The sequence below is a fragment of the Zootoca vivipara genome, chromosome 7, assembly GCF_965207765.1.
Source record: "Zootoca vivipara chromosome 7, rZooViv2.hap1.1, whole genome shotgun sequence".
Classification (NCBI taxonomy): Eukaryota; Metazoa; Chordata; class Lepidosauria; order Squamata; family Lacertidae; genus Zootoca; species Zootoca vivipara.
The window spans coordinates 56,204,101-56,222,239 of NC_142590.1; the positions used below are offsets into that span (position 1 = coordinate 56,204,101).

At 42.9% G+C, this 18,139-nt stretch overlaps 2 protein-coding genes across 2 annotated transcripts; one reads left to right on the forward strand and one right to left on the reverse strand.

Annotated features, from left to right (window-relative positions):
• The first annotated feature begins 1,700 nt into the window (after positions 1-1,700).
• LOC148685088 (uncharacterized) lies at positions 1,701-12,887 on the forward strand. The gene is made up of 6 exons (XM_088673557.1): positions 1,701-1,834; positions 4,534-4,608; positions 6,824-6,924; positions 8,787-8,988; positions 9,762-9,798; positions 10,466-12,887. Exons 2-6 carry the CDS (start codon positions 4,598-4,600, stop codon positions 10,610-10,612), a joined length of 498 nt encoding a protein of 165 aa, XP_088529683.1. The 5' UTR covers positions 1,701-1,834; positions 4,534-4,597; the 3' UTR covers positions 10,613-12,887.
• Positions 12,888-14,606: 1,719 nt separating this feature from the next.
• Positions 14,607-17,750, reverse strand: AVPR1B (arginine vasopressin receptor 1B). Its single transcript, XM_035123662.2, has 2 exons — positions 16,775-17,750; positions 14,607-15,371 (listed from the first exon to the last, which is right to left on the reverse strand). The coding sequence occupies exons 1-2, from the start codon at positions 17,748-17,750 to the stop codon at positions 15,049-15,051; spliced, it is 1,299 nt and encodes a 432-aa protein (XP_034979553.1). The 3' UTR covers positions 14,607-15,048.
• Positions 17,751-18,139: the final 389 nt, after the last annotated feature.

Here is an 18,139-nt window from a genome sequence, read left to right on the forward strand (position 1 = left end):
AACCAAGTTTCATCAGTATCAGGAAACAAAATGCCAAAGGAAATCATGAGGCTACACAGGAAAAAGAACAGTTCTGATAGCAAAGATTATGAACACTCTGTTGCAATGTGGCCTTCATTGCCATCACTGTCAAGCAAATATATTGCCTCTTGCATTACAGGATCTTAGAGAGGTAGATGAACTGAAAAATCACCCAGTCTAACATCAAGCAATCAAAGAGCACCATCTATTCAATATTCCCTTACAGATCCACCAGGCTCCTCACTTGCAAAACACTCTCCTCTCCCTATGCAGGCAAGGAGAAGGCAGGCCCTTTCCTACCCAAACAGTGGGCTATCCATTGGGTGCCCAACATTAATGGATGGTGAAATGTGTGTCTATGTGCATTTTGCCCGAATATGTTCCAGGGAAAGGCTGAAATTGCAACTGTTGCATTTAAAGCACCTTTATATATTCCGGTGTTGTGATGTGAGCTGTTTTTTTTTAACATTGCTGCTTTCTTGTTGCAAATGGACCCACCTTACCTGAAGCACATCTTCCTCAAATGTATGTTTACTGCTACCATCCCACTGTCTACCCAATACCGGTATGTTGAGTGGTGTGGTAGTGGGGGCTCCAAGATTTGTAAGTTTTTACCTGGGAGAGCAATCACCAGCTAAATCTGTCTAGGTAATACCATCCCAGCCCCAGCCCAGCCTGTTTTCCCATTGCCTCCAGGGACCAGAGCACAGCATGAACAAGTGATCTACCGCACAGGGGAGCACCAAGCCCGCTTTCCAAACTAATATGCTTTATTACGAAAGCTTAAGCATCAGGGAGAATTAGAAAGAGAGCATAAAAAGAAAAGAAAACATTTTACCCTCTAAGTAACCTACACTATAAGTCTTAAAGAAAGAGAATCCTGAACTTGGTTATAGCAAGAATCACTCATGCCATTCCTGGTTGTCACAAAGGCAATGAAAATTGTTGACAGACAGATGCTAGCTATTGAGAAAGCCCTGAAGACCCACGTATTTGCACCATTGACACTGTTATCCTAATCTTCCTAAGAGAATGATTTATACATGCTTCTCCAGCCAGCCAGCCCGACTTTTATTCTCCCAACAACTCTGTGAGCTTCATAGCAGAGCGGGGATTTGAACCCAGATGTCCCCAGCCCTGGTCCGACACTCAAACACAGGGGTTGCCAACAAGGCACCCCATGGTCCTGCAGAGGCCTTCCTTGGTGCCCAAAGGGTCCCCTCCCTTCCCCTTCTGAAACTAGCATTCTGTTGCACCCACTAGAACGTGTGTGTGTGTGTGTGTGTGTGTGTGTGTGGTGCCCACAACAATTTCTCTGGTTGGTAAATGTGTCCATAGGCTCAGAAAGGTAGGCAACCCCTGCTCTCACCACTACAATCATAACATAGCATCCAAACCCTGCACCCACTGAAATGCTAAAGTGCTCTGAGAATAGGGCAGAAAAACTGAAGCCTCTTCCTCAAGGCAAGATAACTTCTGAGAACTCGGCAGGCAGATTTCATATCTTCTTATATGGCTATCAGTCCCGTCCCTCATCTCATTTTGTAATCTAACATTTAGCAGCTATGCAAAGCTGCCTGTGACTGATTTTTGGATAGGGGGTCTTTGTAATTTCCTCTTGCACATTTCCACATTTCTCAGATCACTATCAGCCAGAGTAGTAGCTTTAATGCTGCAGTAGGAAATGAATCAATCGCAGATGACTGCCACTGCAGAAGGATCCTTGCAGGAAGGAATCACTACAAAATGGAATTATTCATGATACAGCTAGAAGGGAATGGTATTCTAGAGTGAAGATTGCCTAACTCAGTGGGTAAGTAGAATCCGAAGGAGTCTAAAAGGGAAGGAAATTGATTTCTATGCGAATGCTCTCTGCAACAGCTTTGGGTATAATATTTTCCATTTTTATACAAAGTGTAAACAGGTTCATTGCATATCTGTTTATTTAGCTATGTACTGATCCATCTCCACACAACGTATGTGGGAAGCAAATTGGACCATTAGTCCATCTCGTTCAGTATTGACTATACCAGGGATGCGGAGCCCATGCCTCTCTAAATGTTGCTGAACTACAACTCCCATCATCCATTGGCCATGCTGACTGGGGCTGGAGCCCAACAACATGTGAAGGACTGCTGGTTCCTCATTCCCTGCCTATACTGGCTGGCAGCACCTCTCAAGGGTTTCAGACAGAGGTTTTTCCTATCTCTAATAAAGACTGAACCTGGGAAGTTTTGCATTACCCCAAATAATCCTCCACATCAGATTTGTTCATCACAAAGATGTAATGAAGAACGAATCACAAAATGCAGCTGAAATCCAGGAGAGAACACAATTTGAAAACAAACCTCCTATTGGAAGTGGCTTATGCAGAAATTGTGCTTTGCACTTTCAGTGCAGTGAAATTTGTGGACGAAATGCCAACATTTGCAATTATTCTCTTGTCCAAGACTGATCATATGCAGGTCCTTCAACATTTCCTTCTAGGCTTTGCTTTTCACACCTCTGGTCACCTTTCTTGCTCTCCTCTGAACTGATTCCAGTTAGATATGGTGCTCCAGATGTGGTCTGAATAGCACAGAATAAAAAAGTAGTTATCATTTTGCATTTGAAACCCTGATGCAGTTAGACAGGAGCTGAGGCTTTTGAGAAACAAAATTCTGGATAATAATTACAATTAGCACTAAAGCATTCGAGGAGCCAAGATGGAAAATGTACACTGAGACGAGGATCCCCTAAAATTCTAATTTAAGGCAAGAACTAATGGCAAGAGCACCAGAGTGGAGCTGCATGGTGCTCAGCAGTTAAACTCCCAGAGAAAAATGTAATTGTTGGGAAAGTTGCAATGAGGATTGCATACAAAAATGTTGAAACCGAATCAAATAAAACAAAACCTCCCTTTCCATCAGCAGCAAGACTCTTTCAGTGTGATAAATGGAAAACTCTCTGTTCTGTAGAGATCTTGAGATAGTCACTGATAAATGGAAGCAAATGCCATGGTAAAATTACATTGTAATTAATAGCAGCATCTAAATTGTGGTGAGCCATCAGGCATTAAAGAAGCTCTTCGTCTACTTTGGGAAACAATTTTTTTTGCTGTCATGACAAATATTAAGGGGGAGAAATTATGCGTCAATTCCTCCATCTTCATCTTCATCCAGAGCTGCCTAAGATCCTTTATCATCCTCACTAGGGGACAACATCAGAATCCAAGAGCAGTCAAAGCTGAGTTTTGGTTCAGAAGTCAAAAGCCAGATTCAAGAAAGACCAGTTATGCACAGCAGTACGCACTATTCACAGAAAAATTCTCCCTCATTAGCTTCAAAGTCCAGTATAGTTCAGCAGAAAGCAGTAACATATATAAGGTCAATGGATGGTCAAGACCATGTTCTTGATGACTGAAAGTCAACACATGGAACAGCAACCCTTCTTTCACATATCATTTTAAAATTGTTTTTATTTATTAAACGTATCATATTGGTTTCATGATGGGGTACAATACTTTAATCTAAAACACATTTTTTAAAAAATAATAAATAAAATCCTTAGGTAACATCAGCAATCTTAAAATTACCAGCGTGACAGCCAACTTCAAACTATGCTGAACAATTAAAAATCCACGTTCTAGGTGTGTCGGCCTTTTCTATAAATGAAGCATGAATCAAGAAGCATTAGCTAGCCACTGTATCCATCACTATAACTTGAAAAGGGAAGCAAATTTTCTGTTAACTGAGGATCACTTAAAATGAGTTAAGTTCAAATTGATTTCCCTCGTGATTCTCTCAGAAGTTTCAAAATGTTATCTCAGTACATGAATATTCAGTTTTGATTAATGTGTTTGGCAATTATTATATGCTCCTTAAAATGCAATTATCTATTTTGTCTCCTCAAAGGCTGGGAGCCAACAAAGCAGCATGGGAGAATGTAACGGAACATTTAGTGCTAATTTCCACCAGTACTATCTCATGCATGTAATGCCTGGGTGTTCACAGAGCTACAGAACTCTTAACAAACCACAGTTCCCAGATTCTTGGGGTTTTAAATGTATGGTGTGTGTGCAGCCTCTCTGTCAATGGCAAGGAGATGGGGGCTGTCAAAATCTTAATTACCGTATTTTTCCGTGTATAAGATGCCCCCATGTATAAGGTGCCCCCTATTTTAGGGGACTCCAGATTAAGAAAACACCCCTCAGCACTACCCATGTATAAGACAAGCCCCAATTTTAAACCTATTTTTTTTTGTTTAAAAACCTAGTCTTATACACGGAAAAATACAGTGCTCCCTGCTAGGCCATGAACATTCCTTAGCTTGTGTATCTAGACATGGCCAGGCTGGAGGAGTGAGAGAAGTCACCTCTCCACTTAGACATGATGGGGACCCAGTGGATATTCTTAAAGGCACAAGCAAGGGCAGGGCACAACGGTGGGACAATGCGTAACAGTTTGAATTAGTTCTATCAACGTCAGGGCTATGTACGTATGCTGTTTTGATGCAACTTCTTTTCTTTGCTAGGGCTCTGAGCAACTCAGCAGTTGCAGGAGGAGCTGTGGGCTTGTCAAGACCCTTTGCCAAAAGAATGTTTGACGAGTAAGTTAGTTTGTGTCAAGGAGTTATTGCACAGATCATCGCAGAAATCCTCTTGCATAACTCTTGCTATTTGGTAGAATTCAGTGTGGCACTATTATGATTGTTCTGTCATCACAGACATCACCACACATTATGATCTACGCTCTTCTCCCCCCTATGTGCTTCTCCTAAGCCCCAAGAACCAATTTGGGTGGGTGGAATCCCCATTGTGCTAGTGCAGGGCAGTCCAACTTTTCATACCAAGTGGGCCACGAGTGTTTGAAACAGAGCCCACAGGCCACACACTGCCTTGTCACACGGGGGGGGGGGAGCAAAGCCCAAATGTGACTCCCCCCCAGCCCTTGTGTTGCCTTCCCAAAGTTGGGTAAGTGTTTTTTTGTTCTTGTTTTTATCATATTTTTTGTGTTTTATCATGTATTTTTACGTTGTGTTTTGCCTAACAAAAGAGTTTAAAAGTTGGGATAGCCTCCATTAACCAAACCTGGCCATCTCTTTGTCTGCCCCCTGTACCACCATTAACTTGAAGGCATCCATTCAGGAGTTTAAATAGACTTTGCTAGCGACTTGATTGGCATGTGTTGACTTTTACAAGGTGTGAAGTATTTCCTAAGATGAGGCTGGTATCAGGCTTGTACCAAGGTCAAGCAAGGTTCAAGAGAGAGAACCCCATGTTGTGTTTAAGTTATGTCAGTCTTATGATTACACTATGATCAACAACAATAAACCATTTCATAAGTTCAGATTCAAACAAGCCTTTAAAACAGAGTTTGATTTATAGTACCTTTTGGGCCAGGGGAATCCCTCCAGGTTGCCAGGTCACATAGCTGAGCTGAAAGAGGTTTACAGTAGGCGTAAGCCTTGTGGAGGCTGGCCAACTGGGGTGAATGGGGTACTGCCCAACCAACCTCAACCCACCCTTAGCCAGCCCCCACCTGCCCTGACTTTTTACTTACAACCAGTCCAGGGATTGGCACTGTATGCCATCTTCCTCCTTCTTAATCTCAGTGTTGCCCTGCCTGTCACTGACTCTGGCGCCACCTACTGTCAGCCTCCTTGCTTTCTACCCTACCAGTCCCAATAAGTATGTCACACTCCTGGAACGCTCCCTTTTGGGGAATTTTGCTTGTGGAAATTCTGCCAGCTCATGTTCCATTGGCTGAGCCCCAGCTGAGCCATCATAGCTCCAATTCTGCTGGACTCTGTGGTCAATACCAGTGCATTCCCAGAACAGCTCAAGATCTGCCTAGTTTGAACTTGTTTATCCTAACGGATCTTGGGTTTGGAATGCACTGTAAGTCTGAATCCAACTCAATAATTCCAAAGCATAATATATAATTGTATAAAGGTAAAGGAACCCCTGACCATTAGGTCCAGTCGTGGCCGACTCTGGGGTTGTGGCGCTCATCTCATTTTACTGGCTGAGGGGAGCCGGCATACAACTTCTGGGTCATGTGGCCAGCATGGCTAGGCCACTTCTGGCGAACCAGAGCAGCGCACGAAAATGCCGTTTACCTTCCCGCCGGAGTGGTACCTATTTATCTACTTGCACTTTGACATGCTTTCGAACTGCTAGGTTGGCAGAAGCTAGAACAGAACAACGGGGAGCTCACCCCATTGCGGGGATTCGAACCGTGGACCTTCTGATCGGCAAGCCCTAGGCTCTGTGGTTTAACCCACAGCGCAACCCGCATCCCATATAGTTGTATAGATGTGCATAATTACTGTATTCTAAAGTAGTTCAAAACAATCCTGTTTTTTGCCATTAGAATGATAATGTATGGCACCTTCCTCACTGTTTCTCTGAAACACAGGAGGGGAACCAGTAGCCCTCCAGATGGTGTTGGACTCCAATTCCCATCAGCCCCAGCCAGGATGGCCAGTTTTAGGGATGATTGGAGTTGTAGTTCAGTAGCATCTGGAAGACCACAGGTTCCCCACTCCTGCCATAAACCTTAGTGGGGCCGGCATTGCACTGTATAAAAAGACAGCTTTTCTCAACGACAGGGATCTTGCTTCTTAAAATCTGGAGAGCTGTTAAATTATAGGAGCTTCATAAAGAAATATGGTGCAGGGCTTCTGTCCAATACATGGAACTCTATGCCTGGTGTGCATTGGAACTTTGGATCAGGCACAAAAAACAATGTTCTTGCTGCAATTATGTATCCACCACCCTGCCTTGTGAGCCTTAACATTATCAATCTGTTTTTCTTCTTAGATGTACCAAGCTGTGGGAAAGCATTGTCATATCTGCCATAACCTCCATAGTCTGTGTTCTTGTGGTTGTACTAGTCTATGCCAAACTCTGCAGGAAAATAGGTAACACTGTCCTGTGCAAGTTTTAATTTAAACGAGTTCAGCCTTGGTCTGTTCTATTCCATTCCTGAGCTTTTTACTTTTGATGTAGCTGTCCTGCTTAGCATAATGACAACCCTTCACTAGTTTTCTGTAATTTATCCATTTGCTACTATACTGCACCCTATGTAGCAGTTCTCTGGGGTCGTCATTATCCCATTCATACCCTGTTTCTCCGAAAATAAGCCGTAGCAGAATTTTTAAGCATTCAAGGAATATAAGCCATACCCCGAAAATAAGACATACAGTGGTACCTTGACTTATGAACAACTCGACAACTGAATTTTTTGACTTACGAATGGGGCTAATGGCCGCGTGCTTACAAAAAACCGCTTACGGAAAAAAACCGTGGCGGTTTTAGATAGGGATTTTTCGATTTACGAATTTTTAGATAGGGTTGCTTAGACTTACAAATTTTTCCATTTCCAATGCATTCCTATGGGAAATCGCGTTTCCAATGGCATTTTTCGACTTACGGATTTTTCGACTTAAGAAGGTGCCTTCGGAATGGATTAAATTCGTAAGTCGAGGCACCACTGTAGTGACAGGCACAGCAGCAATGCCGGCCGCCGCAGCAGGAGGAGGAAAAAAAAAGACATCCCCTGAAAATAAGCCATAGTGGGGGTTTTTTGAGGAAAAATGATGGTGTCTTATTTTCGGAGAAACACGGTATATGGGAGATTTGTACCATGAATGAACAGAGAATGAACTGATGGTCCTACATTAGGGGTGGGGCACCTAAAGCCCATGGGGTATATGTGGTCCTGGACACGACCCACAACAGGTCCAGTTTTGCTGGGCTGGATGGTCTCCTTGAACTGTGATAACATCTCTTGCTCATCTCAACGAAGAGTTGTGTGGATGTCAAACTCTTTTAAATTATTTTTACACTTTTTTGTTTTTTTATACTTGTATATATATACATATATATATACATATATATATATATATAGAGAGAGAGAGAGAGAGAGAGAGAGAGAGAGAGACCTTATGGTAATGGAAGCAGGTAAGGAATCTTAAGAATGGGAGGATGGATGAACAGAAAACTCTGATTTGTGTGGGATGTAGTCTCCTGTGCAGAGGAAACAGTCCCCATCCACTTCTGCCTCTGACCCAACCCACCCCTGGCATCCTGCCCTTGATATCTCTTTTAGAAGTCCTTGTACAGGTTCACCCAACAAATGAAATGAGGCAGGTGGTTACCAGGGAGAGGGCCCCACTTAGGAATGCTTTCCCCAAAGAGGCTTGCCTGGCACCCACACTATGATATTTTAGGCACCAGTTGAAGACCACCTCATTATCCCACGTTTTTCTGTTGCAGCTTTAGTCTTTGCACCAAATTCTCCCTAGCATGATTTTATGCTGGTCTGAACTTGTTTAAATTGTTGTAGTTGCTTTGTTTTATGCTGATCACCTTGAACTGTGCACAGTGCTGATCCCATATGCACAACAGACTAGAGTTGGTTTGGGGCCATAAATGTTGGATCCAGATTCGAGTTCCATTCAGAGTAGCTCCACTGAAAGCAATGGGACTTGGGTGAGATGCCCTTAGTGAGGTTTCATTCAATAGTTCTCATCAGTAGCACTGCTTCCCATTGTCCTGTCCTAGCAGAAGAGGCCATCTCTCCCCCATCGCTTGTAACTGCAAGAAGGGGCCTGGGGGCAAACTCATGAGATCAGTGGTGGGTCTGATTCTGACCCTGACCATGTGTGTGCCATGGTGAGATGGGAGCAGAAACCTCTGAGGAGTGTAGAGCATTGATGAGGAGAACTCCTAGTTTCTTACTGGAATATTATCCTAACTAAGATTGCCCTCTCTATTTCAGAGCAACACGCCTATAAACACCATGGAAGAAGACAGCCTGGGTTCAGAGCAAAGAAGCCCAACAATGCCTTAGCTGGAAATGCCTTAGCTGGGAATATGCCATCCTCCGAGCTGGAATTGCCCTCTCTGTGGTCGAGAAACCCAAGCCAAGCCCAGCAGGGGCAAGGGCCACATTTTCAAAGAGACAGTTTCATGGCAGGCAAGTCCTCAGCTTGGAAAAGAATCTTCCAGTACGACAATCAACAGTTGCCCCCCTGTCTGAAATGGCAAGATGTATACATTGACCAAAAAGCATTTCCTTCTCTAACGTGTTACTTTTTCAGCTAAAGCTTGCTCCACCAGACCCATCCCTTTCCAAGAACTCAAAGATACCACCAACATACATTGGCAGGTGTGCCAGGTGCCAAAATACAAAATCAATTCATATCTCTAGCCACAGTCAGATGCTGGTAGCTGTAGATAGTTCATATGGTCCTTCAGATGAAAGCTGAATTGCTTAATAAACTTTGGGATGGGATCCAAAGGTTATAAGATCTCTTGGGCCCAGAGTGATCTGATTTGCTAGGAACCACAAAAACCCTTTCTATGGTCAGAAGGTACGGTACTAGAAGTAGGGATCTCTGGAACTGTACCTTGGACAAAGCTTGGTAAGCAACCTAGGATCTTATAGCTCCTAAGTACATTCATCAGGAAGTATATTACATTTATTTAAAATTTCTAAAACCAACCTTCATTCACTCTTCATTCACCTGTGGATGGAGGGAGTTGGTTGTTCTTCATTTGCCCCATATCTATGCTTGAAATTGACTCTCATCTTGTTTCACAGTATGCAAGTCAAACACCTCCCCTATAAATGTTGAATCCCACCCATAGCTTAGCCGTTTCTGTCTCTGCTTTCAATTCAATCTTCTCCCTTCTGCCTATCACAAATACTTAAACTGTTATGGAAATAATGTTTCTTCTTTGTCATAGGTAGCAGCTCAGAAAGCTCACTGTGCTCTCTCGCCAGAAAGGTAATGACGTTTCCTTCAACAGCATCTCACATGAATTGCAACGAGATTGCTATGCTAGTGCTAATCTTACATTAGTATACCAAGACGTAGAGGCTTTTTGTGCAAATTGCAAGGATATTTCGCAATGAATCCTTCCTTTATTCTTAAAAATAATGGTTAAGATGTTATTTATCTTTCAGAGATGTAGTAAAACAAAACAATATATTTAAGGGCATCCCAAAATAATCATATAAACAGGACTATTGATTACATCACATGGTACAGGCTCTGATGTATACTGTGAATATGCAATCAGGAGATCTAGGTAGTCAAAGTGGAGATAATCAAAATGTTATTGAGTACCTCAATGGGAGTGTGAAAAGATCGAAAGAGAGAGTCATTGTGGGCCTATGTCTTTCTCAGTCCTAGAAGCTAGATTCATCCAAGGAAGCTGCATGTTAGATGATTCAGAAAAGACAAAAGACAGTGCTTCTTTGCAATGATGGCTTGCGCTACTAACATCTTACATTTTTAATCCTTACAGTTCTCTAATGGTCTAATCACCACTATGCTATACGAGCTCTTGCATAATACAGGGGATTGGCATAATCACACAGTGGTACAAAGTGACTGAATGTTGGTATTCTTGAACCGCAATTGACTATTACCCTGTATGTTTGAATTTCAGCATGCTTTACCTGTACTTCAGCATTCTGGGTCAGATGAAATCAATTATACAACCATTGTGTTCCAAGATCCCACGAATGGGACCAGCTCGGGAAGAAGAAATGAAGATCTAAGAGGTCATGGACACTATGAGAATGTGTCTCCCTAGGAAACAAAAGCTGGTTTCTTATCACACTCTTGCCCACTTGCTTCCCATTCAGCCCTCTTGATTGCTTGAAAGCCTACGTATGACCAGCTGTTCATGCATCACCTTCTTCAGTACAGATGAAGGCATAGATTTTTGTGAACTCAAGCCCATTTCATCAGATGCACGAAGTGAAATCTTTTCTGGGAGATATATAAAAGAGAAAATTGTAAAGTGGAGGTCAAATAAAAAGTGACATTTTTATTTATTTTAAATGAGTAAAAATAATGACTCAAACTCCTCATTTTTATACCTTTAAATCTCTCTGTAAACAACACAGAGGAGCTCTGCGTACTGTAGAATTGTAGTTTCATATTTTAGTTTGGGAAATCGAAAGCTTGACCCTTTGCTATTTGTGTTGTATTCCTACGGGGAGTCTTGCTCTCTGCAGAAATGAAATTCCACCTGCATTCTCTTTGGTGCTTAAGCTGTTCCCAAAACACAAGCCAGGCCTTCCCAAATAATTTTGGCTGTGTACACACCCTACTTTTAAAGCACACAACTTCCCCAAAGATTCTTGGTAACTGTAATTTCCCCTTCATAGGGCTATGATTTCCAACACCCTTAACAAATTCCAGTTCCCAGAATGTTTTGATGGAAGTCATGTGCTTTAAATGGATGTTGTGCATGCTTTTTGCAATGTCAATGGTGAAGTCAACTCCAAAATACAATATTTTGTTTGAAACTGAATGGGTCAGCACTATCCCTCAAACCTCTTGCATCTCAGTCTTTTACTTTGGGAGTGATACCCATGGCAGGGCAAAGGAATTGTCTGTGATGACTAGCCTAAAAACAATGCTAAAAAATCTCCTTCCAGCCTGCTGTAGCCGGCTTCAGAGTCAGAAACATTAGCCTTCATTTAAACATGTCATGTATGCTATTTGGCCTGAGTGCTCACTGGAAGGACAGATCGTGAAGCTGAGGCTCCAATACTTTGGCCACCTCATGAGAAGAGAAGACTCCCTGGAAAAGACCCTGATGTTGGGAAAGATGGAGGGCACAAAGAGAAGGGGACGACAGAGGACGAGATGGTTGGACAGTGTTCTCAAAGCTACCAACATGAGTCTGACCAAACTGCGGGAGGCAGTGGAAGACAGGAGTGCCTGGCGTGCTATGGTCCATGGGGTCACGAAGAGTCGGACACGACTAAACGACTAAACAACAACAATGCTATTTGGCAAAAAGGATACCATTAAGGTTCTTGCTGTGAAAGGCACAGTATAAATGACTATTTAGATGGCATCTGCCACCCACGAAGCTTAGTGAGATGTTTTCAGAAACATATTGCAAATATTGGAAGTGTAATATCCTTGTGCAGATCTGATCCATATGCTTCATGGCAGGGCTGTTTGATACCTTATACTTACTGGATGCTACATTGTTATAACTGTGTTCGGAATACTGTAGTGAAACTTGAATTGGACTTAAATTTACGATTGATTTTATTTAATCTTTTTAATTTGATTTAATTGAATAGATTCCAAACAGCTGTAATTTATTAATAATGCATTTAATAATCTCTGAAAAGACAGTCCAGGGCAGATACTGTAAAAAAACCTACAGCTTACATTCATTTCCTCAATCCTAAAATGTAGCCAAGATTGAGAAGCTAGTCAATGAAATGTACAGAAGGAGTGAAACCTCAGCATTTGCAATAATAATAATAATAATAATAATAATAATAATAATAATGCATTGCCAAAAATGGCCTTTCTTCATAAACTATTATAACATGACATATAAAGCTTGATAGAAATATATAGCTATAAAGTAAAAAGATTTGGTCTATCTTGCACTGTATTCCCCCCCCCCTTTTCTGGAAAAAATAAATAAACCATGTATGCTAGGGTAAAGTAGTTTTTCATTACATGTGGGCACAACAAAGGCTGAAACTGGGGAAGCGGTATGGACTTAAGGTGTTGTTTTGTATTTAAAATCAATACTTATAGTATTGCTTTGTGCTTGAGGCAGTGAAGCCACTGACACAAATTGACTGAGAAGCTGTAATAGCTGGAATGTCCATAAACACTTCTAATTGTTCTGTGAGAAAATACTGTCAGAATGTGTGCAGGCCAACTTGTATGAGGGAAGGGAAGCTGTCACTTTGAGTGGAAATGAATCAAATTAATCAACTTGTATTTTTTGTCACCAGAGCATACACAGCCTGGGACTAAATAATGTTATATTTAAACAGGCTTGTTCAGACACAGCTTCATACCTTTCTGCTTTCTGTTCAAGTTTAATTGTAGCAAAATGGCTCCTGATTCACAAGATTGAAGAGGTATAGATAGCATACCCTCCAACATTTCTCCAATGAAAATAGGGACGTCCCACTCCATAATGATAATTTTACTATTTATACCCCACACATCTTACTGGGTTACCCCAGCCACTCTGGGCAGCTTCCAACATATATGAAAACAAAATAAAACATTAAACATTAAAAAATCTTCCCTATATAGAGAATTGTCTTCAGACAGTTTGGGGGGGGCAGACAACTCCATACCCTCCAACATTTCTCCAATGAAATAGGGACATCCTAAGGAAAAGTGGACATTTCTTAGTTCAATGTTATCCCACTAGAGCACACACACGAGAAACCTCCAGATACAAAGCTTTCTGTGACTTAATAAAAATAATAATAAGAAGTAACATAATAATTTATTATTTATACCCCGCCCATCTGGCTGGGTTTCCCCAGCCACTCTGGGCGGCTTCCAACAAAATATTAAAATACAATGGTCTGTTAAACATTAAAAGCTTCCCTAAACAGGGAAGTTAGTGCGTCACGAGTCCCCACCAACTCCAGAGAATTTGCGAGATTTTTACTGCCTGGGGGCCTCCACAGGATTTAATAAGTAACTGAATAAAGAAATGATATACTGTACTCTGAAGATGAAACTTTTAAAAATTGTTTAATGGCCAGCTCTTGATTAATTCACTGGTGATGGGGTCATGCTGCTCACAATATAATAAGAGTAGAAAAGTGTTAAGTTCTTATTTATTTAATATAAGTCAAGTTTACTCACTTTGTAAGCCCAGAACAAGAGGTTGTTTATTGATGAACAGGCCAACACAACAACAACAATAACATAGGAAAATAAAAGTAACCACAATAGCAAGCTACAGGATGGAGTCTTAGCTCCAACCCAAAATAACTGGATGCAATATTTAACTCCATAATTATGAATTATTACGTTAAGGCTTAGTTTGAATTCTTCTAGGGGAGCTCAAAACCTTAGTTTGTCCCCGCTTAGAGAGAACATGAATTTTTATACCACATGATTCTGAGTGATGGTGAGGCTGATGTGGCCTTCAAAGTATGGCTGTCACTTTCACCTCACTTCTCCATCTTCCAGTTCTATAGAGGGGGTGGAGGAAAGGGAGACTAGAGAAGGAAACTAGTGCATAAGCAAACCCTCCTGCACTTGGTAATAACTTGCCTCCTGCTATCATGGTAGCATGAAGTCAGGGGTAAGGAATCTTCTTTAGCTTGAGGGTTGCATTCTCTCCTAGGCATCCTTCTGCCAATGGTGGCTGGGGCCAGAGGCAGAGGTGGGCAAGACAAGATGACAGATGTGGGTGTGGCCAGAGAGAGGGGAATGTGGGTGGAGCAGCAGCTCAAGAGCAGTGCCACCTCTCTAGCTGTCAAGCATTTTTATTTTTGCCTACTCTTTTCTCCTGCTGCTGTGGAGTGGCAATAAGAGCCATGCTTGCTGTTACTAGGGAGGTGGGAGAGAAAGCAGCAGTGGAGGGAGGGAGGGACTGGGAGGTGTTACAACTGGATTTTTGTCCTGTGCAAAACCATTTGTTCCACCAGTGGGTACTTTGCACACATCTAGGCTGAGCACCTTCAGCCTAAAGCACATTCGAAACATATTTCCTTCCTCGCAGAATTCTGGCCACTGTGGTCTGTTAAGGATTGCTTGGGATTGTAACTTTGTGAGGGGTAAACTACAGCGCCCGTAATTCTTTAAGGGAAAAAAAATGTGTTTCAAATGTGCTATACTGTGTATGCAGCCATAGCCAGAGCACAGAAAGGTATCAGCTCGCCACTGAGCAGCTTGTTTGCGACCAGCATCCTTGAGAAAGAAATAGCTCAGGTCTGATAGAAAAGCCAAAGTGACAGGTAAGAACATAAGAAGATCCTCGCTGGATCTGACCAGAGGTCTTATCTGGCTCAGAACTCTGTTCTCACAGGGACTACCTAGAAGTTCACAGTATATTACATGTAAGTATAAATAGGATGCAGGTATCCTTTGCCAACTCTCAAGTTTCTGCAGAACAAAGCTCTCGTGGAAAGATAGACTTAAATCCCATACATGATAAAACCATCAAGTCCCCCTGCTTTCCATTACCATTTGGAGCTCCCGGCACAGAGTAACTACCAAGCCTATACTCTAGAGCTCCCTTGATTCAGTCACTGTGTCCTCCTCATAGGGCTGGTAGAAATCTCTCAAGCTCCCCAGTTGTAGCTGAACACCGGCACCAGCCGCAACCAGGGTGCTCTGTGGGCTGTGAGTCAAGATAGTGGTTTTCCGGCTGCAGAGGCTGCCATTGGAGAACTGCCTCTTGAGGTTGGAGTGAAGGTTCCCACAGCAGGAGAAAAAGTGCATGATATCATGAAGAAGATGTCCGCTGAAGAACATGTAAATCCAGGGGTTGCAGCAGCTGCTGAGGCTGGCAAGTAACATTGTGATGGTGTAAGTTGCATTGCTGGACTCTGAAATGGAGAGGGAAACGATGGCCGTTAATTTCCCCTCCCCAACCAACTCCATGCAAATAAAAAATGTGTGGTATGTCTCTGGCAGATGTAGACTGCCAAATGTATCACATATATTTGTGTGTGCTAATGGTGTCCTTAAATGTGAATGATGCCTCTTAGTTGTCTGGATAGAGGATAGAGAGGGGTGTGCGAGTGTGGCTTGAAACTCAGTAAGATACAGGGCTCTGTTAAGTCCTATTCAAAAATCACTGTGCCTGCATAGGGAAAGATTATACTCAAGGTGTGGATGTGACATTTGTCACACTGCTAGTATTCTACAGGTACATGCGGCAGGTAGTTGGAACTGGCACTAATTCTCAACACAGCTATACATAGGAGCCAACATGCAATGTGTAAAATAAGATAGTCTGTGCCTGAAGGAGGATTAGAACTCAGGTCTTTGAGAGTCTAAACCCGACACTCTAATGACTCCACTATCTACCAACCCTCAGCTATTGGTTAGTTGACCACACTGTTTGGGTTTCATTTTAAATCTTTCAGGTAAGGGATGGTGCTTGGTTCTTTTAATGATTCTCTCTCTTGCTTGCTTTTAAAAAAAATATTATTTGAACATCTATATAATCTTTCTCTAGGTAATAAATCCAAGCATAATTTGATTCCATGTTCCGTAAAGAACTCAAAATAGGGAAATTAAACAACATGAGGGTCACACATTTGCATTTCTGTTTTAGCAACCAGTTTTCAATGGCATGTGATGTTATTATTTTACTTCAAAACCATACTTGTAGGTGTATCTTGTAACCGTAGTGAAAATAATAATGCAAAGGCAAAACAGCCCCCTCTCCCCCACCACGCACAAATCTTTTCGAAAACAGTCATTTCCGTGTTGCCTTGATGAAAGCTAGATGGAGATGCAGAGCAATGCAGTTGCTACTAGAATACGGTACAAGTTGTAAATGTGTGTTTGTGACAGATATCAGCCTAGACATTGCATCTTACTATGCTGGTGGGTGAGATGTAGGTAGGAGTGTGTCGGGGAAAACATTTCTTGCCTGATGTGAGTGAGTGAATGAATGAATGAATGATAGATTTCCTTCTCCCAGGTTGCATGTGCAAATCAGGAGCTGGTGTGCATTTGCTGCGAGAGACAGGGAGTCATTGAAGTGTGTGCGTACTGTATACCTATTTGTGAGTGTTGCATTAAATCTGTTTTCTTCTGGCTTGTTTTACTCATCTAATCACCCCCCCCCCGGGATGGATAGGAAAGAAAAGGCTATACTTGATCACCACATGGAGGCCTGACTAAGGTCCAGAGCTTGCACTGACTGTGATGTAGGAAGCAGGATGAGTCTTTGAATCCTGACCCTCTCTCTTTCCTCCTCCTCCTCAAAGACACTCACCGTCATTCGGGGCATTCCTGTCCCACACCGACCACATCTGCATACTGAAGAAGGGAGCCCAGCAAGCGACATAGGCCAGCACTATGACAAAGGTCATCTTCACAGTGCGGATCTTTGCCCTCGAGATGGTGCGCACGCTGCTGACCCGGGAACCGGACTGGCACTCTTCTCCCTTATGAACGGTGGCTGTATAAGAAATAGCAGCAGCAGCAGCAGTCGTAGGGGCAGGACAAGGACCGCAGCTCTGCGTCTTCCCTCGAAGGTTCTTGCAGATCTTGTGGCAAATGAGGCTGTAGCAGACAGTGAGGATGGCCACGGGCAGCACGAAGACGCACAAGGTCATCCACGTGATGTAGGCTTTGGCCCCCCAGGGATACTTGAATTCCGCCCAGCAGTCCAGCACGCCAGTGCCTTGCTGCACCTCCCTCAGAGAGAAGATGAAGATCTGAGGCAAGCTGAGCAGGCAGCTGAGCAGCCAAGTGACCCCGATCATCTGGTAAGCCTGGCAGCTGGGCTGCTGCAGGGTGCGCAGCGGGTGGCACACCGCCATATAGCGGTCCAGAGTCATAGCAATGAGCATGTAGGTAGAGGCAAACATGCTGAGCACCTGCAGGTACTTGACAGCCTTGCAAAGAGGATCCGGCCCCTGGAAGCGATAGGTCACCTCCCAGATCATTTGCGGAAGGACCTGGAAGAGCGCCACCCCAAGGTCGGTCAGGCCCAGGTGCAGGATGAAAAGGTGCATGCGGCTCATCTTCTTCCTTAGCCGGTACATGGCCAGAAGGACACCCAGGTTCCCCACCAGGGTCACCACCAGGATGGCTGCCAGGACCCCAATCTCAGCCTTGGCAAGTTCTTCGTCTCGGGTGTGGAGGATAGTCTGGTTGCCGTCTCCATCCTTTGGCTCAAAGAGTCTGGTGCTCTCCAAGAAAGATCTGTTCACAAAGCTGCTATGGTCAGTGCTATTCTTCCCCATTGACTAGGATTAAAAGAAGTTCGGTGAAAGTAAGTACGAGACTCTCTGAGAGATCAGGTAGTTAGATTAATAGCACCACCCTCATGATTGTAGATCTGTAGAAGCCAGCTTAATTTTCCATCTTTCTTTTAACTGTTCCCTCTTCCCTTAATATTTGGCCCTGCTGTTTATCTGTTATCACGAGGTGAGTCAGATTCAGCTAACAATATAATTTGTCTAAAATCCCCTTTTCTAATTTGCCTGGAAAGCTGCAAATCTTTTTTTATGAATATGAATTATTTACAATATATCTTGTTCAGTTTTCACTTCCCTCTTCTGCGCCCATCAACACCCCTGCTTTGCTTTGGGATCCGAAAGCTCATTGAATTCTTCTCTGCACTGACTGGCTC

Bases quoted from the DNA above. Each gene is read 5' to 3' on its own strand.
- LOC148685088 (XM_088673557.1), top strand. The intron at 8,989-9,761 runs GTCCTCAGCTTG...TGTCATAGGTAG, and splicing joins GACAGTTTCATGGCAGGCAA to CAGCTCAGAAAGCTCACTGT. The intron at 9,799-10,465 runs GTAATGACGTTT...TTTGAATTTCAG, and splicing joins TGTGCTCTCTCGCCAGAAAG to CATGCTTTACCTGTACTTCA.
- AVPR1B (XM_035123662.2), bottom strand. From the start codon at position 17,750: ATGGGGAAGAATAGCACTGACCATAGCAGCTTTGTGAACAGATCTTTC. The intron at 15,372-16,774 runs GTGAGTGTCTTT...TCTCCATTTCAG, and splicing joins CAGGAATGCCCCGAATGACG to AGTCCAGCAATGCAACTTAC.